This window comes from Bubalus kerabau, chromosome 4 (genome assembly GCF_029407905.1).
Source record: "Bubalus kerabau isolate K-KA32 ecotype Philippines breed swamp buffalo chromosome 4, PCC_UOA_SB_1v2, whole genome shotgun sequence".
In the NCBI taxonomy this organism is placed as follows: Eukaryota; Metazoa; Chordata; class Mammalia; order Artiodactyla; family Bovidae; genus Bubalus; species Bubalus kerabau.
Genome location: NC_073627.1, coordinates 59,719,629 through 59,747,263, shown reverse-complemented (window position 1 = coordinate 59,747,263; position 27,635 = coordinate 59,719,629). Strand labels below are relative to the sequence as shown.

Sequence of the window (27,635 nt, the reverse complement as noted above, 5' to 3'; positions counted from 1 at the left end):
CTGAACACCAGACTCCTGTAGCACCGCCCTTTTACCTCACCACCAACCAATCCGAAGAAAGTCTGCACACAATGGAAGATAACAGACTCTGACTTCCTCCCTTAATAGTTCTCCTTTTTTCAGAGTCTTCGAAATTGGGTTTTGGACATGAATCCACCATCTCCCCAGAATGGCAGTCTCCTGAATAAAACAATAACCTCAGATATGCAGATGACATCACCTTTATGGCAGAAAGCGAAGAGGAAATGAAGAGCCTCTTGGTGAAAGTGAAAGAGGAGAGTGAAAAAGCTGGCTTAAAACTCAACATTCAAAAAATGAAGATCATGGCATCCAGTTCCATCACCCCATAGCAAATAGAGAAACAATGGTAACAGTGACAGACTTTATTTTCCTGGGCTCCAAAATCACTGCAGATGATGACTGCAGCCATGAAATTAAAAGACATATGCTTCTTGGAAGAAACGCTATGACCAACATAGACAGCATATTAAAAAGCGGAGACATTACTTTGCCTACAAAGGTCTGTCTAGTCAAAGCTATGGTTTTTCAGTAATCATGTATGGATGTGAGAGTTGGACCATAAAGAAGGCTAACCGCTGAAGAATTGATGCTTTTGAACTGTGGTGTTGGAGGAGACTCTTGAGAGTCCCTTGGACTGCAATGAGATCAAACCAGTCAATCTTACAGGAAATCAGTCCTGAATATTCAATGGAAGGACCCATGCTGAAACTGAAATTCTAGTACTTTGGCCACCTGATGGGAAGAACTGATTCATTGGAAAAGACCCTGATGCTGGGATAGATTGAAGACAGGAGAAGAAGGGGATGACAGAGGATGAGATGGTTGGATGGCATCACTGACTTGATGGACATGAGTTTGAGCAAGCTCCAGGAGTTAGAGCTGGACAGGGAAGCCTGGCGAGCTGCAGCCCATGGGGTTGCAAAGAGTCAGACATGACTGAGCGACTGAACTGACTCACTGAATAAAGCAAACTTTCTGTTCCCACCAGCACCTGTCTCTTGAGTATTGCCTTTTAGGCAGAGAACAGCTGGGCCTGAGTTCATAATGTGGGGGAGCAAAAATGAATCTCTTTGGGTAGGTGTGTTTTTAGAGGCTATCAGAAACCATATGGTGGGTCTTCCCTGCAATGCAGGGTAGAATAACAAAAGGGCATGTTTTTCAGTTTGAAAGGGGCAATATTAGCTTTAGCAAACAGGCAATAAATGAAAAAAAAATCATACAAAACAACTTCGGTTTATAATCAGCATCCTAAAGGGCATAACCAAAATGATTTTGCAGAAAGTAGGGAATAGAAGCCTACTTTTGGCTTTGGGCTTTAACAATTTTGAGCACCAGCAATACGCCAAGGCATTCGTTTCAAGTGTTCAAATGTTGTGTCATTTAATCGTGAGACACACTGAAAATATGGAATTGGCTCCCCTGTTATAGACAAGGAAACATGTTCTGAAAGAATGATTTGCCTGTCAAAGGTCACAGTTAGTGAATGGCAGCATTGGCATTTGAACCAAGTTTAACATCTAAATTAATGTCTCTGTTTTCTTTGCAGTCCACATTCTCTCCCAAGGTTCTCCTGGAGGATAAATGTCCCCGGAGCATCCTCCCAGCGGGCTCTTTCCCCACTCCAGCCTGAACGCTAGTTCTGAGTCGCTTGGGTGTTTTGATCCACATTCCCACAAGACTTTTTCAGTAAATTGATCAAGAAATCATACATAAATCACAGCATGCCAATAGAAACTAAATGAGTGACTGCTGTAATCCTGTGCTCAGTTGCTTCAGTCGTGTCCCACTCTTTGTGTGTGACCCCATGGGCCGTAGCCCACCAGGCTCCTCCGTCCATGGGATTTTCCAGACAAGAAGTGAAATGAGTTGCCATGCCCTCCTCCAGGGGATCTTCCCAACCCAGGGTTTGAACCCACATCTCCTGTATTTCCTGCATTGTAGGTGGATTCTTTACTGCTGAGCTTCCAGGTGGTTGCTAACAGGACATTATTTTCTTAGATATGTGACACTTTCATATTTAACTAGTGACTTTTAGAGAGACCTTGCCAAACCTCAAGGGCATTTTTCTAATAGTGGACATTTCAGTCTGCCTAGTAGATTAATAAACTAGCTAATATTTACTGAGCTTTAGTATATTCTGAGCACCATTTTAAGTGCTATACATATATCATCTCATTTTTCAAAAAGTATTAGAGTTTCAGCATCAGCATCAGTCCTTCCAATGAATATTCAGGACTGATTTCCTTTAGGATGGACTGGTCGGATCTCCTTGCAGTCCAAGGAACTCTAAAGAGTCTTCTCCAATACCACAGTTCAAAAGCATCAATTCTTCAGCGGTCAGCTTTCTTTATGGTCCAACTCTGACATCCATACATGTCTACTGGAAAAACCATAGCTTTGACTAGACAGACCTTTGTTGGTAAAGTAATGTCTCTGCTTTTTAATATGCTATCTAGGTTGGTCATAGCTTTTCTTCTAAGGAGCATGTTTCTTTTAATTTCATGGCTGCAGTCACCATCTGCAGTGATTTTGGAGCCGATCCATGGGACCAGATGGCATGATCTTAGTTTTCCAAATGTTGAGCTTTAAGCCAACTTTTTCACTCTCCTCTTCCACTTTCATCAAGAGGCACTTTAGTTCTTCTTCACTTTCTGCCATAAGGGTGGTGTCTTTTGCATATCTGAGGTTATTGATATTTCTCTGGGCAATCTTGATTCCACTTGTGCTTCATCCAGCCCAGAGTTTCTCATGATGTTCTCTGCATATAAGTTAAATAAGGAGGGTGACAATACACAGCCTTGACATGCTCCTTTCCCTATTTGGAACCAGTCTGTTGTTCCATGTCCAGTTCTAACTGTTGCTTCTTGACCTGCACACAGTGCCAGATGTCAGTGGCACTTCTTAATTATAAGTATAAAGGAAGCTAATGAAAGCATTTTTGTGGCTTAAAGACCAACTATGGAAGAAGAGTCAGTGTTTGAAATCATTCAACAAACTTCTGCTTAGCACTGCTGGATGAGGAGTGCTGGACTAGATGCTGCAGGTGTTACCAAACCAAACTTGAGTCCACTCACCAGATGCACAGCAAAGCTAGTCTACTGACACTGGGTTGTGGAAAAGCAAAGTACATTGTATTTTGCAGGGCACCAAACAAAGAAAAGAAAAAGAGCGGCTAGTGCTCAAAAGACCTGAACTCCTTCCTCAATGGCTTTCAGGGAAGGTCTTTTAAAAACAAACAACTCACCTCATTTGAGGCGCAGGTTGCAGGTTGCATTGTTATCTTGTGAACTTTCTTCTGATTGGCTGGTGGTGAGGTAACAGGGCGATGTTTCAAGAACATCAGGTTTCTTCATCATCCTTCTGGTTCAAACCAGTCTGGGGTCTATCTGTTGTCAGCTTTAGTCACCACTTTCTAACTGTGTGTGTGTGTGGTTGGGGGGGTCTTAGTTTCTGTGGAACAACTCAAAGATACAGTTCAGAGTGTTGTGTATATCCCCCTTGAGGAGGAACTGCTGCTGAGTCACTTCAGTAGTGTCCGACTCTGTGCAACCCCATGGATGGCAGCCCACTAGGCTTCCCCATCCCTGGGATGCTCCAGGCAAGAACACTGGAGTGGTTTGCCATTTCCTTCTCCAATGCATTAAATTGAAAAGTGAAAGGGAAGTCGCTCAGTCATGTCCGACTCCAGGCGACCCCAGGACTGCAGCCTACCAGGCTCCTCCGTCCATGGGATTTGCCAGGCAAGAGTACTGGAGTGGGGTACCATTGCCTTCTCTAGGACTCTGTTTTATTGCTGAATTGTTGTTTCAGCTATCATTACCTTTTTTGATTGACTGGTTTTCCTTTTTCATTTTCTACATCCCTTCACTTCTCCAATTGTTACCTTCTTATCCCTGCTCTTTGGAACACAGAGAAGGCCTAGGAGACTGAAACTTTTTCTACAAACAAGAACGGGGGACATGAAAGGGTTTTTGTACCTGGGAGGGCCCTGCAGAGTCTTACTCAGTTTCACAGGTACTTCCCAAGATCAATGAAGAAGCAATTGATTGGAACCTGGCTCTGGGTGCAGCGTGACGAAATGGAAAAGGGCCTAAGCTTTGGAGTGAGACAAACTCAAATCCATCTCCCAATTCTGAGTGACTTTAGACAAGTCAGTTATTAAAATGGGAATAACGATTCTTAATTTATAACTATTTTTAGTATTAGAGATACCGAAGCATGTTTTCAAGCATTTGGCACAGTAGCAAATCAGCCAGTGCTAGCTGCCATCACCCTGTCTCTTCCTGCCCCCTCTTATCTTGGGTATCTGACCTCAGCCGAAAGCCCAAGAGCAAGGGGAGAGAAAAGACTGAGCTTGGAAGTTAATTTCCAGAATAAAAAGTTGCTATGATTTAGATATTTAAAAATAACTGTGGAAATAGTCAACACATGTCTTTGTACATATAGCTTTCAAAAATAATAGGCAAAAATTATTGGGTAAAAACTTATTTTTAAAGATAATTAGTAGTAATATGCCTTTAGATGCAGAGGATCTTGGTTATGTTTGAGAGAACCCAAGCTTCAGTCCAATTTCATCCCTAAAGAATATTAAGTCGTATAGTACTTAAGAACTGCTGGAGTGAGCAATATTCATAGAGAAAGAAAGGGCAAGGAGACGGAAAAAAGACACAAAGTGAGGCCGGAGACAGATGGGCTCCAGGTTACACATTTACAAGTGGCCTCTGTTTAAAACTAGCTTACATTACAACTGTTTACTGTGTCATGAGGCACAGAGAAGTGGGCTTCAGGATAGCTGCTTAGAACTGTTAGCATTTTCTGAGACAAGACAAAGGTGGGCCCCAGTTAAGGCATTTACAATCAGCTTCCTGTTTGCCCTCTGTATGGAAACGACAACAGAAACAGGGTAAATAGCCAGTGTTTGTCTCTTGTAAACACCTTTAAGGTAAAGTCATGGCAAGGACAAAGAGGTGGCAAAACACTGTTTGAGTAAAGGATTAAGGAGTCTCCGCTGCCCCTCGCCCCCTTTCTGGGACAAGGAGGACACTAGTCATGCACAGAAAGGCTCCTCATGGGTCAAAAGTCAGGGGATGATGTCAGGCCATAATGTGTCTTGCTTCTCCCAAAAGCCTTCACTTCAAGGCCCATGTTGGCCGACGGGTACGTGTACACCCAGGGTAGACTATGTGTGGGAAAAGACACCAGATAATTGACTAAAGGTAAACAAAGACCTGGAAGAACTGCCCTATTTAAATGACTTAATCACGACTATTCAGTGCTCCTACCTAAGAGGGACACCCACACCCTTTCTTTCTGGATGTGTGGATCTGCCTTACTTCTGTCTTAACAATCTGTTTCTCTGTGTGCTCTCCCACTTGTGCTCTGTCTCTAATAAACTTGGTACCTGCATTTAGTTTCTGCCTCCAGGATAAATGCATTTTTCACTGAGGCCAAAGATCTAGGGAAAAAGAGCTTCTAGCCTCTAGCCTTTGCTGGTCTGGTCAGTAGGACTCCTGGTTTTCATCCAGGCTATTCAGATTCAGCATATCTAGGCTATTCCAGGCCAGCAGGGAATTAAGATTTCACTTCACACCACTGCTCACTGCTGTCTTTCCAAGATCAAAAGGAATCTGAAACTGACAGAAGGAAAAAAAAATTGAGGATAATTTCAAGGTTTTTTTTATTTAGGAAGGCATGGTATTTCCAATCTGGTATTCAAAGTATGGTACAAGCTAATCTGGGGACCTTTAAAAATCTTGATGCATCGAGGTTCATTAAATAAGAATCTGAGGGTGAAACTCAGGTATCATTATTCTTTACAGTAGCCTGTAGCTCAGTTGGTAAAGAATCTGCCTGCAGTGCAGGACAAGCAGGTTTGATCCCTGGGTCAGGAAGATGTGGAGAAAGAAATGGCAACCCATTCCAGTGTTCTTGCCTGGAGAATCCCCATGAACAGAGGAGCCTGGCAGGCTATAGTCTACAGGGTCGCAGGAGTCGGACACGACTTAGCTAAAAAGCCACCACGACAGGTGATTCCAACATATCAATAACTACCTTCATCAAAACAAGGAAGTCCAGCAGAATATTGAGATGGTGGAGGAAAGGCATCAATATAAGTCTAGCTCTATTAACATTAGAGCTGGATGGGAAAATTCTTAAAGAGATGGGAATACCAGACGACATTACCTTCCTCCTGAGAAATCTGTATGCAGGTCAAGAAGCCACAGTTAGAACTGGACATGGAACAATAGACTGGTTCCAAATCAGGAAAGGAGTACGTCAAGGCTGTATATTGTCACCCTGCTTCTTTAACTTGTATGCAGAGTACATCATGCAAAATGCCAGATTGGATGAAGCACAGCTGGAATCAAGATTGCAGGGAGAAATATCAATAACCTCAGATATGCAGATGACACCACTGTTACGGCAGAAAGTGAAGAGGAACTAAAGAACCTTTTGATGAAAGTAAAAGAGGAGAGTGAAAAAGTTGGCTTAAAACTCATCATTCAAAAAACGAAGATCATGGCATCCAGTCCCATCACTTCATGGCAAATAGATGGGGAAACAATGGAAACAGTGAGAGACTTTATTTTCTTGGGCTCCAAAATCACTGCAGATGGTGACTGCAGCCATTAAATTAAAAGACTCTTCCTCCTTAGAAGACAAGCTATGACCACCCTAGACAGCATATTAAAAAGCTGCTGCTGCTGCTGCTGCAGCTAAGTCGCTTCAGTCGTGTCCGACTCTGTGCGACCCCGTAGATGGAAGCCCACCAGGCTCCCCCATCCCTGGGATTCTCCAGGCAAGAACACTGGAGTGGGTTGCCATTTCTTCTCCAATGCATGAAAGTGAAAAGTGAAAGGGAAGTTGCTCAGTCGTGTCGACTTTTAGCGACCTCATGGACTGCAGCCTACCAGGCTCCTCTGTCCATGGGATTCACCAGGCAAGAGTACTGGAGTGGGGTGCCATTGCCTTCTCCTATATTAAAAAGCAGAGACATTATTTTCCTCACAAAGGTATGTCTAGTCAAAGCTATGGTTTTTCCAGTACTCATGTATGGATGTGAGAGTTGAACTACAAAGAAAGCTGAGCACCAAAGAATTGATGCTTTTGAACTGTGGTGTTGGAGGGGACTCTTGAGAGACCCTTGGACTGCAAGGAGATCAAACCAGTCCATCCTAAAGGAAATCAGTCCTGAATCAGTCATTGGAAGGACTGGTGCTGAAGCTGAAACTCCAATAGTTTTGTCATCTGATGGGAAGAACAGAGTCATTGGAAAAGACCCTGATGCTGGGAAAGATTGAAGGCAAGGGGAGAAGGGGATGACAGAGGATGAGTTGGTTGGATGGCATCACTGACTCAATGAACATGAGTAAACTCCCGAGAGTTGGTGATGAGAATTTGGTGCTGCAGTTCATGGGGTTGCAAATGGACGGACACGACTGAGTGACTGAACTGAGCTGAACTGAACTGAATTGGTTAAAGCAGCTGAACAACAACAGCAAGGCCTTTATAATGTCTGGATACCAAACCTAACAAATCAGATTCTAGTCCCTTGAGGGGCTCATATCTAGAAGTGGGGAACATACTTCTAAACAAAGAAACAGTACAGTGTTATGAGCTCCAAGAAAGAAATCTGTAAGACAGGAAAGGAGGACTCAGTTCTCTTGGTCAGGAAAGGTTTCATGGAGAAGGGACAAGGAGAAGGCATCCTGAGGGAAATGGATAAAGAGAAAGAGGCAGGCTACAGAACTGTGGGAAGGCTAACAGGTTTAGCAGGTAGGGAGGAAGATGGAACCAGATGAAGCTCATGAGAAGTAGCAGCCAGAAAAAGGAGGATATGACAGGGAGGTGCCCTGAAAGGTGAGGGGGAAAGAAGGGTGGCTGGGATGGCATCACATAGCAGAGAGGGCAAAGAGGATGTGACTGTTAACTGGCTCAGATCTGATGATCAGATAGCTATGGAAATGTCCATCAAATGGCAGTCCACACTGGGACAGCTAGGGAGGAGAGTGGAGGTGTTTGGAACTGAACCCATGAGATAAAGAGAAGGATAAAGAGCAGTCTAGAGAAAATACTGTGGGGAGGGTTGGGGAAACACAACTTTTAATTTAAATATTAAAACAGAAAAGAGGTGCTTGTAGCAGAAGAGTTTGGGAGTCAGGGGAAGGCTATTGTGTTACAATCTCCTAGCTGGACAGAATGGCCTGGGGCTGGTCACTTCCCTTCTCTGGCTGTCCATGTTTTCATCTATAAGATGATGGGGTAGGGATTATGTGATTTATAAGGGCTTGTCCAGAGAAGGCAATGGCAACCCACTCCAGTATTCTTGCCTGGCAAATCCCATGGACAGAGGAGCCTGGTAGGCTGCAGTCCATGGGGTCGCTAAGAGTCGGACACAACTGAGCAACTTCACTTTCACTTTCATGCATTGGAGAAGGAGATGGCAACCCACTCCAGTGTAGTTGCCTGGAGAATCCCAGGGACAGGGGAGCCTGGTGGGCTGCTGTCTCTAGGGTTGCACAGAGTTGGACACCACTGAAGTGATTTAGTAGCAGCAGCAGCAGTCCAGATTTGATAACCTAAAAACTTTAGTGGTAAGAACAGAGTCAATCGAGAGGGTGAAAAAGACTCTTAACTGCCTAAAACCTAATGATGGATCAGCTTTGTTTCCAGATGTGTATTTGCCATGATCGGTCACCTCACTCTCCAGGTACCATATCTAGAACCCATCTTTTAAAAAGTAAATGGTACTACCTACCATCTAGGCTTTATCCATGACAGTATATAGAATAAAGTTTCTGCTTTTGGAATCAGAGAGTCCTTTACTAGCAAGGTGACTGTGGTTTTTCTAGTCTGTAAAACAGAGTAATAATAGTAATGATTTCATAGAGTTATTATGGAATTAAATGAGAGCATGTATGTAACGTACTTAGAGCATGTATGCATGCTGAGTTGCTCAATCGTGTCCAATTCTTTGCAACTCCATGGACTGCAGCCCACCAGGCTCCTTTGTCCATGGAATTTTCCAGGCAAGAATACTGAAGTGGATTGCCATTTCCTCCTCTAGGAGATATTCCTGACCCAGGGAACAAACCTGCATCTCCTGCATTGGCAGGTGGCACCTAGAATATTGTTCTAGTACAGATAATACAGCTCAGTTGGTAAAGAATCCACCTGCAATGCAGGAGACCTTGGTTCAATTCCTGGGTGGGGAAGATCCACTGAAGAAGGGATAGGTTACCCACTCCAGTATTCTTGGGCTCTCCTTGTGGCTTAGCTGGTAAAGAATCCGCCTGTAATGTGGGTTCGATCCCTGGGTTGGGGAGATCCCCTGGAGAAGGGAAAGACTACCCAACTCCAGTATTCTGGCCAGGAGAATTCCATGGACTGTATGGAATGTCCATGGAATGGACATGGGGTTGCAAAGAGTCAGACACGACTGAGCGACTTGCACTTTTTCACAGATAATATTAGCATGCTTGAACAAGTATAGAAACAATAGCAGGACCCTGTGGCAGACGACTCCTATTCCTATCTTCTTCACGAGGTCTCCCTTTGAATCAAACAGATCCTTTAAAATAAATGAGACATATTTAATGAGCAGATTCATGTAATAACAAAAATACAGGCTTTAGAATCAAGCAGCCATGACTCAAACTCAGGTCAAGCTATTTATTTTTGAGTCTCAGATTACATATTTGTAAAAATGAAGTGCATAACTCCTGTCTTCAGGCGTAGGAAGACTACAATAAAATAGATTGCCAGTTCCAGGCATTTAAGTGTATTTAAAGTAAAGTGTATTTAAAGATTTTCTTTGCTTCTACCTAGCATTATGACTTGGAGAAGGCAATGGCACCCCACTCCAGTACTCTTGCCTGGAAAATCCCATGGGCAGAGGAGCCTGGTGGGCTGCAGTCCATGGGGTTGCTAAGAGTCGGACACGACTGAGCGACTTCACTTTCACTTTTCACTTTCATGCATTGGAGAAGGAGATGGCAACCCACTCCAGTGTTCTTGCCTGGAGAATCCCAGGGATGGGGGAGCCTGGTGGGCTGCCGTCTATGGGGTCTCATAGAGTCGGACACAACTGAAGCGACTTAGCAGCAGTAGCAGTAGCAGCATTACGACTTGTGTTTAGAAAGTTTCCTTAGAATTGAAGTTGTGGTGAGATTTTGCTCCTGGCACTCAGAAACTTTATCCTTGTTTCTTTCTGGGAGTCTGCCTCTTCTCTGACCTTGACTTAACTGTGAATTCTATCCTACTCTCAGACCATAATAACATTGACAGGGTTGATTTTCACCCCTGGGGACTTGGGGGATCATAGAGAAAGTGGCAGAACACAGAAAGAAGGCTGCAACCATCACAACACCCTCCACGGGCACATGAGGAGGTAAAAGCTTCGGGTAGAGTTCTTGGAGAGACAGCAGTGAATGGTGGCTTGAAGCGAGATCTTAGTTCCCTGCCCAGGAATTGAACTTGGGTAGCCCAGATGAGGAGAAGGCAATGGCAACCCACTCCAGTACTCTTGCCTGGAAAATCCCATGGATGGAGCAGCCTGGTGGGCTGCCGTCTATGGGGCTGCACAGAGTTGGATACGACTGAAACGACTTAGTAGCAGCAGCAGCAGCCCAGATGAAAACCAGGAATCCTACCCACTAGATCATCAAGGCTAGAGGCTAGAAGCAAAATTTCCCTGGCTCTTGCCCCATTGAAAAATGTATTTTTCAAGGACACAAAAACTGTTAAAACAGGTATAAAGTTTATTATTAGAGACACACACAATTGGGAGAGCACACAGAGAAAGTTTGTTTAATTAAGACAGAAGCAAGGCAAAGATTCACACCTGGAGAGCAAGGGTGTGGATGTCTTAATGAGGAGGAGCACAATAAAGAGGCAGTTAAATCATTTGTGGAAGGCAGTTATTCTGCATCTTTGTTTACTTTTGGTCAATTATCTTGATTCTTTTTCCATACCTGACCTGCCCTAGGACCTTTCCCGCAAGCATGTGCAACATTTTTCCAAGATGAATTCCAGCCCAGAGGCCTACGGGGGTGGGGGTGGGGGGGCTCTTGGCATCACATATTATGGGATAGTGCCCCCTCCTGTTGACCCCTAAGGAGCCTTTCTGCACTTGTGCAGTGTTTCCCTTGCTCCAAGGATGGGAGCTCTTGATCTTCTACTCAACAGGGTTTACTCCCTCTTTGTCCCTGCCATAACCGTTATCTTAAAGTGTCCACAGGGGACAAAGCCTGGCTACTTAGCCTGTTTCTGTTATATATAGTTAAGCATATAAATCAAATATATATTTTGATATATTTCAAATAAATATAATATTTATATTTCAAATCAAATATTTACATAGATTCAGAGATCAGTTGCTCAGTCGTGTCTGACTCTTTGCGACCCCATGAATCGCAGCACACCAGGCCTCCCTGTCCATCACCAACACCCGGAGTTCACTCAGACTCATGTCCATCGAGTCAGAGATGCCATCCAGCCATCTCATCCTCTGTCGTCCCCTTCTCCTCCTGCCCCCAATCCCTCCCAGCATCAGAGTCTTTTACAATGTGTCAACTCTTCGCATGAGGTGGCCAAAGTACTGGAGTTTCAGCTTTAGCATCATTCCTTCCAAAGAAATCCCAGGGCTGATCTCCTTCAGAATGGACTGGTTGGATCTCCTTGCAGTCCAAGGGACTCTCAAGAGTCTTCTCCAACACCACAGTTCAAAAGCATCAATTCTTCAGTGCTCAGCCTTCTTCACAGTCCAACTCTCACATCCATGCATGACCACAAGAAAAACGATAGCCTTGACTAGACGAACCTTTGTTGGCAAAGTAATGTCTCTGCTTTTGAATATGCTATCTAGGTTGGTCATAACTTTCCTTCCAGGGAGTAAGCGTCTTTTAATTTCATGGCTGCAGTCACCATCTGCAGTGATTTTGGAGCCCAAAAAAATAAAGTCTGACACTGTTTCCACTGTTTCCCCATCTATTTCCCATGAAGTGATGGGACCAGATGCCATGATCTTCATTTTCTGAATATTAAGATTTAAGCCAACTTTTTCACTCTCCTCTTTCACTTTCATCAAGAGGCTTTTTAGTTCCTCTTCACTTTGTGCCATAAGGGTGGTGTCATCTGCATATCTGAGGTTATTGATATTTCTCCCGGCAATCTTGATTCCAGCTTGTGCTTCTTCCAGTCCAGTGTTTCTCATGATGTACTCTGATATAAGTTAAATAAGCAGGGTGACAATATACAGCCTTGATGTACTCCTTTTCCTATTTGGAACCAGTCTGTTGTTCCATGTCCAGTTCTAACTCTTGCTTCCTGATCTGCATATAGGTTTCTCAAGAGGCAGGACAGGTGGTCTGGTATTCCCATCTCTTTCAGAATTTTCCACAGTTTATTGTGATCCACACAGTCAAAGGCTTTAGCATAGTCAATAAAGCAGAAATAGATGTTTCTCTGGAACTCTCTTGCTTTTTCCATGATCCAGCGGATGTTGGCAATTTGATCTCTGGTTCCTTTGCCTTTTCTAAAACCAGCTTGAACATCTGGAAGTTCACGGTTCACATATTGCTGAAGCCTGGCTTGGAGAATTTTGAGCATTACTTTACTAGTGTGTGAGATGAGTGCAATTGTGCGGTGGTAGTTTGAGCATTCTTTGGCATTGCCTTTCTTTGGGATTGGAATGAAAACTGACCATTCCCAGTCCTGTGGCCACTGCTGAGTTTTCCAAATTTGCTGGCATATTGAGTGCAGCACTTTCACAGCATCATCTTTCAGGATTTGAAATAGCTCAACTGGAATTCCATCACCTCCACTAACTTTGTTCGTAGTGATGCTTTCTAAGGCCCACTTGACTTCACATTCCAGGATATCTGGCTCTAGGTCAGTGATCACATCATCGTGATTATCTGGGGAAATTAAAAAAAAAAATCTCTTGCATGAGAAGTAGCAGTTATGTTAAAAATCTGCATGTTGATTCCTTCCTTGTTCTCATGCCCTGATGGAAGGCCATGACATCAACAGCAGCCTAACCTGAAACTGACTTTCTCTTTAAGGTTGCTTGATTGTAGGGTTCAGAGAGTGAAATGCTTTGTACACTGTATAATATGAAAGAGATTAGGTTGGTGATGTCACAAGAGGTTTTCAATAGTGTCAGCAGAAGCTGTAGTGATGACTAAGGAACTGATAAGTAGCACCATATAAAGGAGTTCTCCTGGATATGCATGTGGAGAGTATTAGTCACAGGTAGGAGATATTTACAACAAAAATGTTTCACTCTAGATTTTAGAATCCCAAGTAATAGCTCGCAAGGGTCAAGTAAAATCAGAAATAAATTAGAGCAAAACACCCAAGTGAGTTAGCCCCTTGGTGCACACTGGGATTGGTTTTGATTTATGTGCTTACATATATGACTAGGAACATAAGGCAGATCTCCTCACCATTTCCAGGACCAAAGAAGGGTTCGTAGAGCTGGGCCCAAGCGGACCGCAGGAAGTGAGACCTGGAAGTGCAGGGAGCCCATGTGGTGCTAACTGCCATCACCTTGGAGACACCCAGCCTCCAGCAGGCCCTGGAGTCACGGAGGACTGTCGGGGTAGCCAGTCAGATGTTCATCGAGTGCCCCAGAAGAGGGAAAGGGCAACCGGGAAGCGGTTGAAGAGCTCAAGCTCGGATTTACATTCCAAAGCAGTTCTAAGGCCGACCAGTCTGCTCGGGCAAAAGGAAAGCCCTTTCCTTTCCTCAGTTCGCGGGAGGACGGTTCCCAGAAGGAGCCCGGAGCTCGCTCGGCGGCGCCACGCGGTCCCTCAGGAAACTGGGGCGAGACGACGGCCAGCGCCTGGTTTGAAGCCAGTCCGCCCTCCTGACCCTCACCTGCAGCCTAAGGGCGAGGGACACGCCTTCGCTCCCGGATCTCGGGGCCGGGTCAATAAGCAGGGCGGGGTAAATATTTCCAGGCGCTCGATTCCCTCAGTGGCTAAACATTTGTTCTATGGGTGTCAGACGCTGACCTGGGCGGGTTACGTGGCTAATGTTCACCGTGGCCTGTGTAACTCAGCGTTTCCTTCTCTACAAGGGGGCGCAGGAGGCGCCGAGAAGGGCAGCGCCCCGCCCCGAGAGCAACAGGATCCGCGCTCTGGCCCCAGCGGCGGCCCCCGGGCCTTGAAGCCTGTCCCCGGGGCGCGGCACGTGCGCGCGCGGCCGACCCCTCGGGGGGACCCCCCTGCCCCGCCCCTTCCAGGGCCCGCCCCGCCCCCACGAGGATCCCGCCCCCTCGAGGACCCCGCCCCGCCCCCTCCGCTCCCTCGCCCACGCCTCCGCCCCTCCAGAGACCCCGCCCCGCCCCCCTCCCTGGACCCCGCCCTCTGGGGACCCGGCTCCGCCCGGCGCCCCGCAGCAGCCGAGGGAGGAGCCGGGGCCGTGCGGGAGGAGTCGCGGGCGGCGGAGGCCGGACGCGCTCGCAGCACGGCCATGGCGTTCGGCAGGAGTCACCGGGACCCGTACGCGAACTCCCTGGGCCAGCTGATAGGTAAGGGGGGCCCCGCGCCCCGACTCCGTTCCCCGCCGCACGGAACCGCGTGGGTCCCGGCTCGCGGAGCTCCCCGCTTCCCCGCAACTTTCCCGGGCCCGCGCCCGCCGGTGCGGCGATACCCCTGTTGCGACCTGTCTCTCTCGAAGCTCGGCTCCGCACTGTTCCCCAGCGCCTTCCAGCGCGGTGGGCGTGGGAGCGGACAGGTGGCCCGGGGGTCGGGGGCGGCGGGCCTGGCCCTCCGCGGGGGTGCCGCCCTCTGGGGCAGGGCGAGCCTCTCCGAGAGCGAGCCAAGTGTTGTGCCCGCTCTGCGAGGGGAAGGTTCCAGGAGGGTGAGTGCAGTGACCTCGCCGGCACAGGCAGGTGTCCAGACGCGTGTTCGCAGATTCCAGGCCGTTACAGCCCGAGCTCCTTTTTCGAGAGGAACAAAGAGAAGGGACGTGCTGAGCACAGGAGCGAAGAGAGGGGAGCCAGGCTCTCTCTCGGGGACACCAGAGGCCTCTGCGGGCCACCGAGGGCCACGCAGGTGTCTCCCCGACTCCTTTGGCTCTCCCGTGGGCGCGTCCCCGTCGGCGTACGCGGAAGCGGGAGCCGTGCCCGGGGCTGCTCACAGATGGCTCCGTGCCTCCCTCGGGAATCGTGTGTAACACCCGTGCCGGGAGGTGCCAAGCAGAGCGTGATCATGTCGGCGAACTTAGTGGGAAGAGGAAATTAGGAGACTCAAATTTGGACAGTTTATCCTGCAGCTTAGTTTACTGCTCTTTAAAAAGTACACGCCACTCAACCTGAAGCTTGGTTCCCACAACTTTATGAAGATAGTGAGTGTAACTTCCATTGAGGAGGAAATGCTTTCCAAACTGTTGCTGGCTTTTTCTCTGTCGGGTATTAAAATAAACTCTGACCAGAAATGGAGTCGGACTGCATCTTCATAATCTGATTTATTCTTTGGTGGTTTGCACATTTACTGACTGCCAACTGTATGCCTCGACCTGAAGCAGGCACAGGCAAGACCTGGTCTCGGCCATCAAGGTATGGGGAAGATGCACACATATATGGGGAAGTAATTATAGTACAGTACCTTTGCAAAGGAAGAGAAATGTATAACACCCAAAACTTACGAAAAGGGAGAACTTAACTCTGCCATGGCTTTTGAAGGATGAGTAGGAGATTTCTAGGAAGATGGGAAGGTGGGAGGAAGGAGCATGGAATGGGGAGCAAAGAAACTGGCTGAAAGAACCTTGTGACTAAACACAAGTTTGGTAAGCTTTGTCCATTTTGAATGCCAAATCCAGATAGTGCTTCTCCTAGGTGGGGAGCAGAATCGGCTTTGGAGTTCTGCCAGCCAAACCTTTATCCTCTTCTTAATCCTTTTAATTAATTTTTGCTCCTTTCCCTGTTGGTCCTCATGTTTTCACACTAAGGAATATTTTCCTTTCCTTTTAGGAAAGATGTTAAGATCACTCAGGTTGAGTGTTCTATGATGCTCTTTGTAGGTGGCATTCTGTATTCTTAAGGAGGCTGTCTGGACAGGGAAAAACTATTTGATTGTCTAATGATGAGGTTCCAGGTACAGGAACCTTCAAGTTATGTCTGGTGCAGCGCTGGTTAATACAGGTGCTGGCAAGTACATAGGCAGTTTCAGCAGATCTCTCTTTTTCTCAACACCACTCGGCCAAGGAGAATACGTGACTTAAAAAAGCAAACAAAAACAACCTAGATTTGATGCTGGTTCTACCTTGTACTGGCTGTGTAGCCTTGGGTAATTTCCTTAACCTTCTTGAACTTCTGTGTCATTATCTCTGACAGTGGGTCAAATGAAATTGCGTAAGATAAAATACTTAGCAGTATGCCTTCTCTGAAAGACAGGCAGGCAGATGGAGATTTAGGTGGGCTGTTCTGGCCCTGAAGCCTTTATTAATAGGTCATTTATTACTGTGGCAACAGCAGCACTCTGAACCTGGATCTTGACTGATTCTTGAATTACTGGGAATTGTGCAAAAAAAAAAAAAACAACTGTCTGTCTTTTGGTGATGTAAACTTAATGGTGCTTGCTAGGGAACCCCAGGCAGATTGTTTCTAGAAAACCAGACATGTTTGGGGCTTTTCTGGTGCTTTAGACAGTAAAGAATCTGCCTGCAATGCAGGAGACGCAGGTTCAATCCCTGGGTTGGGAAGATCCTTTGGAGAAAGGAATGGCAGCCCACTCCAGTATTCTTGCCTGGAGAATTGCACGAACAGAGGAGTCTGGTAGGCTATAGTCCATGGGGTCACAAACAGTCGGACGTGACTGAGTGTCTGATGAATACTTTCACTTTTTTTTGAGACGTGTTTTATTCTGTTATAGCTCAGACTCAACATAACTTTTTCTTTGCAGAAAAGGCTACGTTTGCTGGAGTGCACACAGAAGACTGGGGCCAGTTCATGCACATCTGTGACATAATTAACACCACCCACGATGGGTGAGTTCAGAGTGTGGTTCATGTGTTTGTCTCATAAGAAGCATTAGAACTATAGTGTGTTTTCTCCTGCAAACTTTGAGTTTTCTGTTGCAGACTTGGGTTTTCTTGTTGAAATAGTGTTTCCATCAGCTTTTAAGCACCCACTGCCTTTTGAAGACATGTCAGGTTGAAATATTAGGATGGCTGTGTTTTTCAGCATGTGGAATATCTGAGAATCCATTATCATTTTTCTCTTTGCCTTTCTTTTCCTTAATAATTTCAAATTTTGTCTCTGTGAGGCTCAAATCCCTTGTTCTTTAAGGAGAGGGGGAGATATTGTCTCCTTCATTAAGAATTCTTCTTGCTCTGATTGCCAGTATTTTATGTTATTGTAATTGAAAAATATTATGAAGAAGCTGGTGGACTCCTGGTGGTGAACTGTCCCTGAGCAGTTGTCATTATCAACCAGAAAATAATCTAGCAGTTGTTTTCCTCTGCCTGTCACAAGACCATTTTTTTCTTCTGAATGCCAACTCATCCATGTTTACACTCCGTTGTTAAACAATATGGTATCTTTTGTTACACTTCTTAAACTTTAAGAAGTTGAAATTTAAAAAACAAAATCATTAAGGCTATTTTGTGACTTAGTCTGAATTATAACTTGTTGTAAGGGATACAGTTCTCTTGATTTTCCTGCACATTTAAAGTAATCATGAACAGCTAACGCGATTATCTTAGTTTATGTTGATGAATGCAGAGTTCCAAATAACAGCAAGGCGACTTAAGAAAGACTTCCTCAGTGATCAATGCAAAGAAATAGAGGAAAACAATAGAATGTGAAAGACTAGAGATCTCTTCAAGAAAATTAGAGATAAAAGGGAACTTTTCATGCAAAGATGGGTACAATAAAGGACAGAAATGGTATGGACTTAACAGAAGCAGAAGAGGTGGTAAGAATACACAGAAGAACTATGCAAAAATATCTTCATAACCCAGATAATCACAATGGTGTGATCATTCACCTAGAGCCAGATATCCTGAAATGTGAAGTCAAGTGGGACTTAGGAAGCATCACTATGAATAAAACTAGTAGAGGGGATGGCATTCCAGTTGAGCTGTTTCAAATCCTAAAATATGATGCTGTGAAAGTGCTGCACTCAGTATGCCAGCAAATTTGGAAAACTCAGCAATGGCCACAGGACTGGAAAAGGTCAGTTTTCATTCCAATCCCAAACAAAGGCAATGCCAAAGAATGTTCGAACTACCACACAATTGCACTCATCTCACACGATAGCAAAGTAATGCTCAAAATTCTCCAAGCCAGGCTTCAGCAATACGTGAATGGTGAACTTCCAGATTTTCAAGCTGTATTTTGAAAAGGCATAGGAATCAGAGATAAAATTACGAACATCCCCTGGATCATGGAAAAAGCAAGAGAGTTCCAGAAAAACATCTACTTCTGCTTTATTGACTATGCTAAAGCCTTTGACTGTGTGGATCACAACAAACTGTGGAAAATTCTGAAAGAGATGGGAATAGCCATCTGACCTACCTCTTGGGAAACCTGTATGCAGGTCAGGAAGCAACAGTTAGAACTGGACATGGAACAACAGACTGGTTCCAAATAGGAAAAGGAGTACGTCAAGGCTGTATATTGTCACTCTGCTTATTTAACTTATATGTAGAGTACATCATGTGAAATGCCAGGCTAGATGAAGCACAAGCTGGAATCAAGATTGCCGGGAGAAATATCAATAACCTCAGATATGCAGATGACACCACCTTTATTACAGAAGACAAGAGGCAGAAAGAGCCTCTTGATGAAAGTGAAAGAGGAGAGTGAAAAAGTTGGCTTAAAACTTAGCATTCAGAAAACTAACATTCTATTTAAAACTAAAACTTAACATTCATGGCATCTGGTCCCATCACTTCATGGCAAATAGATGGGGAAACAGTGGAAACAGTGGCAGACTTTATTTTTTTGGGCTCCAGAATCACTGCAGATGGTGTCCATAGCCATGAAATCGCTTGTTCCTTGAAAGAAAAGCTATGACCAACCTCGACAAATTCACATATGGACGTGAATTTGAGTAAACTCCAGGAGTTAGTGATGGAAAGGAAAGCCTGGCATGCTACAGTCCATGGGGTCACAAAGAGTCGGACACAACTGAGTGACTGAACAGAACTGATGCTGATAAAGAAAACATTACACTTAATTATTGACTCTATCGATGGAAAGTGCTTAAAGTACTAACTAGTACTTTAAAGTATTTATAATGGTTTCTCTATAATCTTATTTCCCGCATTTGGTTCCTCTGAACCTTTTCTTCACTTATAATACTGACTTCTTCCTTGATAGTGCAAAAAGGGGATCTCAATGTAAAATTGTTTTACTTACTTATTTTTTCCTTTTTTATGTATATTTATTTAGCCACATCAGGTCTTAGTTGTGGCATGTGGGATCTAGTCCTCTGACCAGGAATCAAACCTGGGCCCCTGCTTTGGGAGCTCACAGTCTTAGCCACTGGACTACCAGGGAATTCCCCAATTTTTTTCTTTTAAAACAGTATCTTTATTCTTTTAAGCTTTTCCAAGAATTTAATCTTAGATTTTATATATGATCTTTTAGAAATATATCTATTATAAGAGTTACAATTGTAAATATATGTAATGTTATATAATTTATATTATCATATAATAGAAATTCTACCCATGCAAACATAACAAAATTAGAAGGTAATTTGCAAAAAGGATTTGTATCTTTTTTAAGTTTTGAAGTGTAATTGGCATACAACACTGTGTAAGTTTAAAATGGTCAGCAAATGACTTGACTTACATATATTACAAAACAATTTCCACAATAAGTTAGCATCACAGTTACACCTCATAAAATTACAAAAACAATTTTTTCCCTCGTGATGAGAACTTTTAGTGTCTACTGTCTTAATAGCTGTCAAATATATCATATAGCAGAATTAACTACAATCATCATGTTGTATGTTACATCCACATTACTTACTTAAAACTGGTCATCTTGAAGCGAATTTGGGCTGTCTACATATACATAGTTCTTCCTTTTGTAGCATAAAATTGTAGCATATCAATTAGTCCTAGTTAGTCCTAACTCCTCCTCCTATATCCCACTGCCTGTAGGGTGCTTGGGGCTTTCCAAGTGGTGCTAGTGGTAAAGAATTTGCCTGCCAATGCAGGAGACGCAAGAGATGTGGGTTTGACCCCTGAGAAAGGAAGATACCCTAGAGGAGGAAATGGCACCCCACTCCAGTATTCTTGCCTAAATAATCCCATGGACAGAAGAGCCTGGAAGGCTACAGTCCATGGGGTCTCAAAGAGTTGGACACAACTTAGCAACTCAACAAAAACAACAATAGGGTATGTAGGAAATACTAATAATAAACATAGGTCACATTTTCAGAAATTCATTTCAGGTAAGGTGGTTCTGTGCATTGACACAGAGAGGGCTGTGGGTGTGAATACGTTTCACATGTAGTGCTTTCTAGGCAATGATCATCTGAATACGTTACTTGGTTTTCACAAGGAGGAAGTTGGTACTGTCTGCCTGGATGTATGAGGAAACGGGTCTAACAAGTGCAGTCATCTGCCCAGTGTCACACAGCAGAACTAAGACCCTGGGTGTCTCCTCAGCCATTCCTCTTTCCACGCTGCAGAGTGCTTTTCAGAGACGGACTTGCTTTCCACAGGGCCTGCATTGATGATTTTACTGTGTTTATTGTCGTAGGCCAAAAGATGCAGTAAAAGCCTTGAAGAAAAGGATTTCCAAAAACTATAATCATAAAGAAATCCAACTCACCTTGTCAGTAAGTACTTTAATGTTAAATTGAGATTAAGATTGCCTAAGTTATAGTCACATTTCTAATTTTGGGTCTAAAGGATACAAATACTCTGAGATAATAGGTGAGCAAAAAGTATGTACAGTATGGATTAAAATGATTCATTTACTGAGAATTACAGAATCAAGGGAGTTTTGTTAATTGTTAGAGCATTTAATTTGGTGGAAAATGAGTGTTCCTGGAAAATCATATTTTCCTGGTTAGGAGAAAAGAACTGGTAATGAACAACTTGGAGGAACTGAGCTGATCAAGAAGTCTGTGTATGTGTTACACGTGGGGAGAACTGAAGCTTGAAAAACGCCCCCTCTTAGCTCCCTGCCTTGCTTGCGCATCTCTGGAATTCTGAGGTGCTGGCAGCTCTCTAGGGTCCAGCCAAGTTCTGCTGCCTGATGTAATTTGAATTAAGTTCTTTGTTGATAGAAACAATTCTGTGCCCCGTGTTTCTTGATATGGGTGTAGCCATTTATTTGATATGTTCCCGTTTTCCCCCAACCTTGGCTGTGTGACCCCTGCAGTTGCTGGGTGAGTTGCCAGGTTCACGTCGGTACATTTTGCAGACCCTGCCTGCTGCCTGAGAGTGAGCTGTGTGCTTTCGGGTGTCTTCTGAGTGCCTTTGCTGACCTCCTCCTGGCCCCACGCCACACCGGGCTGTGGCGCTCCTCTGCCAGCATCAGACTGCCCTTAGCAGGGCTGGGCATGGTTATCTAGAGGGCTATGGAGCAGAGCTGAGCTTTGCCCCCCTTTTCTAGCTTCAAGGGGAAAAGAACTTAGCACCTCTTGCTTACTTGGAGAAGAAATGAAGTCTTAATGATACTGTCACTGAAGAAACCCTACAAGTTAGGGTCAGAATACAGTTTTAGAAGGATCGTCTCCACCACCTTTTTGGACCTCTCCCCTCTCCTTCACCATGGTCGCCTCCTCAGGGAGGTCACGGAGTGGAGGGAACCGGAGAGAGGAGTAAGGTGCTCCAGGGGAAATGGGAGAACAGTGGGTTGGTGATGGAAAATCACCTTTGCCTGGTACTTTACCTGGTAGCTCAGCTGGTAAAGAATCTGCCTGCAATGCAGGAAATGCTGGTTTGATTTCCAGGTCAGAAAGATCTGCTGGAGAAGGGATAGGCTACCCACTCCAGTCTTCTTGGGCTTCCCTGGTGGCTCAGCTGGTAAAGAATCCACCAGCAATGCAGGAGACCTGGGTTCAATCCCTTTGTTGGGAAGATCCCCTGGATAAGGGAAAGGCTACCCCCTCCAGGATTCTGGCCTGGAGAATTCCATGGACTGAGGAGCCTGGCAGCCTGTGGTCCATTGGGTCACAAAGAGTTGGACACAGCTGAGCGACATTCACTTTCATTTCGGCTGATGCTCTCAACAACCCTGTGAAGAAGTTGTATTATTGACTCCACTTCTCAGATGAAGAAACTGATACTTGGTGAGGTTAAGTGATGTTTTTTTTTCCCCCTCCAACTTTTAAGTAGCATAGGCAAGATTTCAGTGCAGGTCTCAGATTCTAAATTCCATGCCCTGGCCCCACACCACCTTGCTTCCTTGAACAAATCATGCCCCTTGAAAGAACAGTCACTGTGTTTCATTTGTGTCTTCAACTTCTTTGTGGTGGAAGATTTCAGGTATTAGGTGTTGACTGAGTGTCCTTCAGCCCCCATCCCCTTCTCCTGGCATCCAGGAAGGACTCAGGGAGTGATTGTGATTTGGGGTAGAAAGGTATACAGCTGTGCCCTGAAATGGAGGACGTCCCAGGGCTGCTGAAGGTTAGGAGAATTGACTGAGGAACCTAAGGGCAGAAGATGAATTTACGCCATTTTCCGAATTTCAGCACGCGGTGTTTCACCTTCTGACAGCTGTGGATTCTGTATGATGCCTTTGTCTCTCTCTGTTACAGCCAGCTTACCTGATCTTTCGGTGGTGGCTTTCTGTCCCTGGTCCATCACTTCCTCCATCCAGCTTCCTTTTCTCCGGGGACGAATCAGGACTCTCCCCTGAGGAAGCTGAGCTGTTCCCGAGTGTTGTGTCTTATACTCCATCTCTCTTTGAGTCCCCACACTTTCTCTCCTGCAGGTCATCTGATCACTCAGGCCTTGCTCACAGGAAGGCTGTTCCCTGTTCCATCTCTGGTAACTGTTTCATTCTCGCCTCCTGATTTCCATACCAGCACGTGAGAGCAAGTGAGTCTAAGACCTGTGCCAAAGTAAAGATGAGAGTCACAGGTTAGGAGCCAGAATAGCTCCTCATTGTTAGGGGCAGAGTTCATTAAGGTTCCTGCTTCTTGGACTTCTTTGAATTGGCTTTTGATTCTTGATAGCATCATGCAGCTTTCCCTGAGTTCTTTATTTAATGGCCCAGGCACCTCACCTCAGACTACTCACTGCACTGGAGTGGTGTGTTTAATTTTTTAGAACAGACTTTAATATAAACTTAAGCAGAGATCCAACCAGTCCATTCTGAAGGAGATCAGCCCTGGGATTTCTTTGGAAGGAATGATGCTAAAGCTGAAACTCTAGTACTTTGGCCACCTCATGCGAAGAGTTGACTCATTGGAAAAGACTCAGATGCTGGGAAGGATTGGGGGCAGGAGGAAAAGGGGATGACAGAGGATGAGATGGCTGGATGGTATCACTGACTCAATGGACGTGAGTCTGAGTGAACTCCCGGAGTTGGTGATGGACAGGGAGGCCTGGCGTGCTGCGATTCATGGGTTCGCAAAGAGTCGGACATGACTGAGTGACTGAACTGAACTTAACTGAATTATGAGAGAAATTAGTCACAGAAACAAATATCCAGTGTCTGTCAAAGGCAATTATTTGTTTACCAATAAACTCTTTAACAATGGATCCTCATATATTACATTTCCATTTTATCATGGTGAAGTGATGAGAGCCTGTCAAAGTCAACTATAAATGTCCTTTGTATTATCTGTCATTTAGGTTCTCCATGGACTTGTTAGCCTTTGCTGGGATCTGACTAGACTCTGATTTCCTGCTATCAGTTGGTGGTGTGGTTTTGTCAAGAAGCCTGTTGTTTTGTCTTATTTTAAAAACCATTTAGTTATCAGGCTTTATAACTCTTCCTATCAAGAGATGGGAATACCAGACCACTTACCTGCCTCCGGAGAAATCTGTATACAGATCAAGAAGCAACAGTTAGAACTGGACATGGAACAATAGACTGGTTCCAAATAGGGAAAGGAGCACATCAAGGATGTATATTGTCACCCTGCTTATTTAACTTATATGCAGAGTACATCATGCAAAATGCCGGGCTGGATGAAGCACAAGCTGGAATCAAGATTGCAGGGAGAAATATCGATAACCTCAGATACGCAGATGACATTACCCTTATGGCAGAAAGCGAAGAGGAACTAAAGAGCCTCGTGATGAAAGTGAAAGAGGAGAGTGAAAAAGCTGGCTTGAAACTCAACATTCAAAAAATGAAGATCATGGCATCCAGTTCCATCACTCCATGGCAATTAAATGGGGAAACAGTGGAAACAGTGAGAGACTTTTATTTTCTTGGGCTCCAAAATCACTGCAGATTATGACTGCACCCATGAATTTAAAAGATGTTTGCTCTTTGGAAGGAAAGCTATGACCAACTTAGACAGCATATTGAAAAGCAGAGACATTACTTTGCCAGCAAAGGTCTGTCTAGTCAAGGCTATAGTTTTTCCAGTAGTCATGTATGGATGTGAGAGTTGGACTATGAAGAAAGCTGAGCGCTGAAGAATTGATGCTTTTGAACTGTGGTGTTGGAGAAGACTCTTGAGAGTCCCTTGGACTGCAGGAGATCCAACCAGTCAATCCTAAAGGAGATCAGTCCTGAATATTCATTCAGTGGACGAACTGATGCTGAAGCTGAAACTCCAATACTTTGGCCACCTGATGCAAAGAACTGACTCATTTGTAAAGACCCTGATGCTGGGAAAGATTGAGGGCAGGAAGAGAAGGGGATGACAGAGGATGAGATGGTTAGATGGCATCGCTGACTCAATGGACATGGGTTTGGGTGGATTCCGGGAGTTGGTGATGGACAGGGAGGCCTGGCATGCTGTGATTCATGGGGTCGCAAAGAGTAGGACATGACTGAGCAACTGAACTGAACTGAACTGATAACTCTTTTTTTTTGTATACATATATCCCCTCCCTTTTGAAACTCCCTCCCATCTCCCTCCCCATCCCATCCCTCTAGGTTGATACAGAGCCCCTGTTTGAGTTTCCTAAGCCATACAGCAAATTCCTGTTGGCTATCTGTTTTACATATGGTAATGTAAGTTTCCATGTTACTCCTTCCATACATCTCACTCTCTCCCCATGTCCGTAAGTCTATTCTCTATGTCTGTTTCTCCATTGCTGCCCTGTAAATAAATTCTTCAGTACCATTTTTCTAGATTCCGTATGTATGTGTTAGAATATGGTATTTATCTTTCTCTTTCTGACTCACTTCAGTCTGTATAATAGGTATTAGGTTCATCCACCTCATTAGAGCAGACTCAATGTGTTCCTTCTTATGGCTGAGTAATATTCCATTGTGTATATGTACCACAACTTCTTTATCCATTCGTCAGTGGATATCTAGGTTGAACTGAACTGATAACTCTTAGACAGAGTCTAGTCTTTACTTGAATGAGTCAGTTATGATAAGTCTCAGCAAGATACTATTATTGTGAAGAGGAAAGTGGTTGAAGAGGTTCCTGGGAATCAGTTAATTAGTTGAAGCACCCCCTAGGTGGTGAGTTATGGGGACTTCAGAATTAGTGTAAAATGTCTTTATTCCTCTAGAAACTTACAAAGTAAGCTCATCCCCTAAAGTGGCCTTAGCTTAGTATGTTTTTCAGCTCTGGATGACCCCGGAGCCTGGGTTACTATGTTTCGTTTAGAAATTTACCATGAGAAATAAAACTACCACGGAGCTTTTTTTCCTAACGTTTTTGAAAGGAATACTTATCTTGGCTCATCAATATTTTCTTTCTTGATGGGAAATTATCTGTGTGAGCAGACAATCACAGTACTTACATTTATTAAGGTCCTGCTATGTGTCAGGCTCTTCATATACATCACTTTCCACTTAAGCCTTACAGCAGGTCTCTGGAGGAAGGTAGGCTCATTTTGCAGTTGATGATCCTGAGTCTTAGTCACGATAAGTGATTTGCCCCACCACGTTCAAAGGGACAACTGTGAAGCCTCAGATCAGCATACTCTGCAGTCTCTCAGTTGTTGCCTCCTCCTGGGTTCCCTTCTCCACCTCAGATTATGGTTTCTTGGTTCATAGGTTATGTGTGCTCAGTCGCTCAGTCGTGTCCAGCTCTTTGCAGCCCCATGGACTGTAGCCCACCAGGCTCCTCTCTCTATGGAGTTTTCCAGGCAAGAATACTGGACTGGGTTGCCATTTCCTCTTCTAGGGTAATCTTCCCAACCCAGGAATCAAACCCACATCTCTTGCATCTCCTGCATGTCTTGCACTGGCAGGTGAATTCTTTACCACTGTGCCACCTGGGTAGCTCCATGTTCATAGGTTATATGAACACATAAATTGCACCAAAGCCCAATTCCAAAGTGTGTAGAAATAAGGTATTTGATTTTTCCAATTCACCACTCTAAGTTTTATTGTTTAGCTAAGTGGGCTGGGGTGTGAGAGGTACCGTGACATGAAGGAAGAGGCGATAGCATAGAAGTAATTGGTTCTGACACTCTAGATTCCAATGGGAAAACACAAAGGGCATGGTTTATGATCTCCAGATGTTAACATTCTCAGCATTTCATATTGACTCTTTGATTTTTATAGGTAACCTCCTGGGAATGTTACCCATTAACATAAAATCTTGATACCCCAACAGTAAAAAGTGGTTTGTGGAATATTTAGCATTTCTTTTACTATTATGGAAGATGAGACTTGGAGGCAAAGTATTTTGCCTAAGACTGCTTAACTGGTTATGTGAAGTATTTCTGTAAATTCCCATTGAACTAGAGGCACTTTTCCTCTCAGTGTTTTACCTGATAAAAACTCATCATAATAGTGTATCAGGCAAAAAGTCATTTGTTATTCAACTTGTCTTTCTCGAAACAGCTTGTATTAAAATAGATTCATCTTAATATGTTTTGGATTCTGATTTTATTTTCCTTTGGTTAAAAGTTCTCCCTATGTTTCGCATGCCGCTCAGCTTCCGTATTTTATGGTTGCTTTTGTAGCAGCGATGCCCTTATAACTATAGCTTTCATATCTTCTTCTATTTGTATTGCCATTAAAGCAACACAATACAGAGCATGGTGTAAAATCAATTTTCAGGACTCCTTTTCTACAGAGATTATACCTATCCTGGTCATATTATGGTCTTTGTGACCTCTGAGAAGGTGGAAGCATGGACACTAGAGATTTCATTGTGTTTTTAGATCACTTTCAGAAATCTGCTACCAGCTCATTCTTTCTTAGCCTGTCTTCTGTTCATGTTGCTGTATTTACAATCTTTTTTTCAAGATGACCGATGACTCCACTAATCAACAAACCTACCTGAGTTTTTCTCACTCCATGTTCCTAACTGTTTGACACTCCATCGTCCTGAAAATCCTGCCCACTTTTGACTTCACGAGCGTTATGTTCTGTTTATTTTATGCCTCAGTTTCCGTTGGTTGCTCTTGGGCTGCCTTTCTTGATCCTCCTTCCAGCCTCCCAGTTGAATCCCACTGTGCCTCCTCCTCTCTGCTCATGCGAAGCAGCCCCAGGTACTCCCTGTGGGCTTAAGTCTCTCCTGAACTGTATCTGAACA

General features: G+C 44.4%; 1 protein-coding gene across 6 annotated transcripts in view; it reads left to right on the top strand.

The window, feature by feature from the left end:
* Positions 1–14,419: 14,419 nt before the first annotated feature.
* TOM1L1 (target of myb1 like 1 membrane trafficking protein) overlaps positions 14,420–27,635 on the top strand; it is a 62,362-nt gene continuing 49,146 nt past the window's right edge. For 4 of the 6 annotated variants that reach the window (XR_008713249.1, XR_008713248.1, XM_055577595.1 and 1 more), the window contains exons 1-3: positions 14,420–14,557; positions 16,932–17,016; positions 20,753–20,831. Coding sequence is in view for 2 of the 6 variants with exons in the window: in XM_055577595.1 (XP_055433570.1) it covers positions 14,500–14,557; positions 16,932–17,016; positions 20,753–20,831 (222 nt within the window). In the remaining 4 variants the exon portion in view is untranslated. The remainder of the gene's footprint in view (positions 14,558–16,931; positions 17,017–20,752; positions 20,832–27,635) is intronic. The other 2 variants (XM_055577596.1, XM_055577597.1) reach the window with 2 other exon arrangements.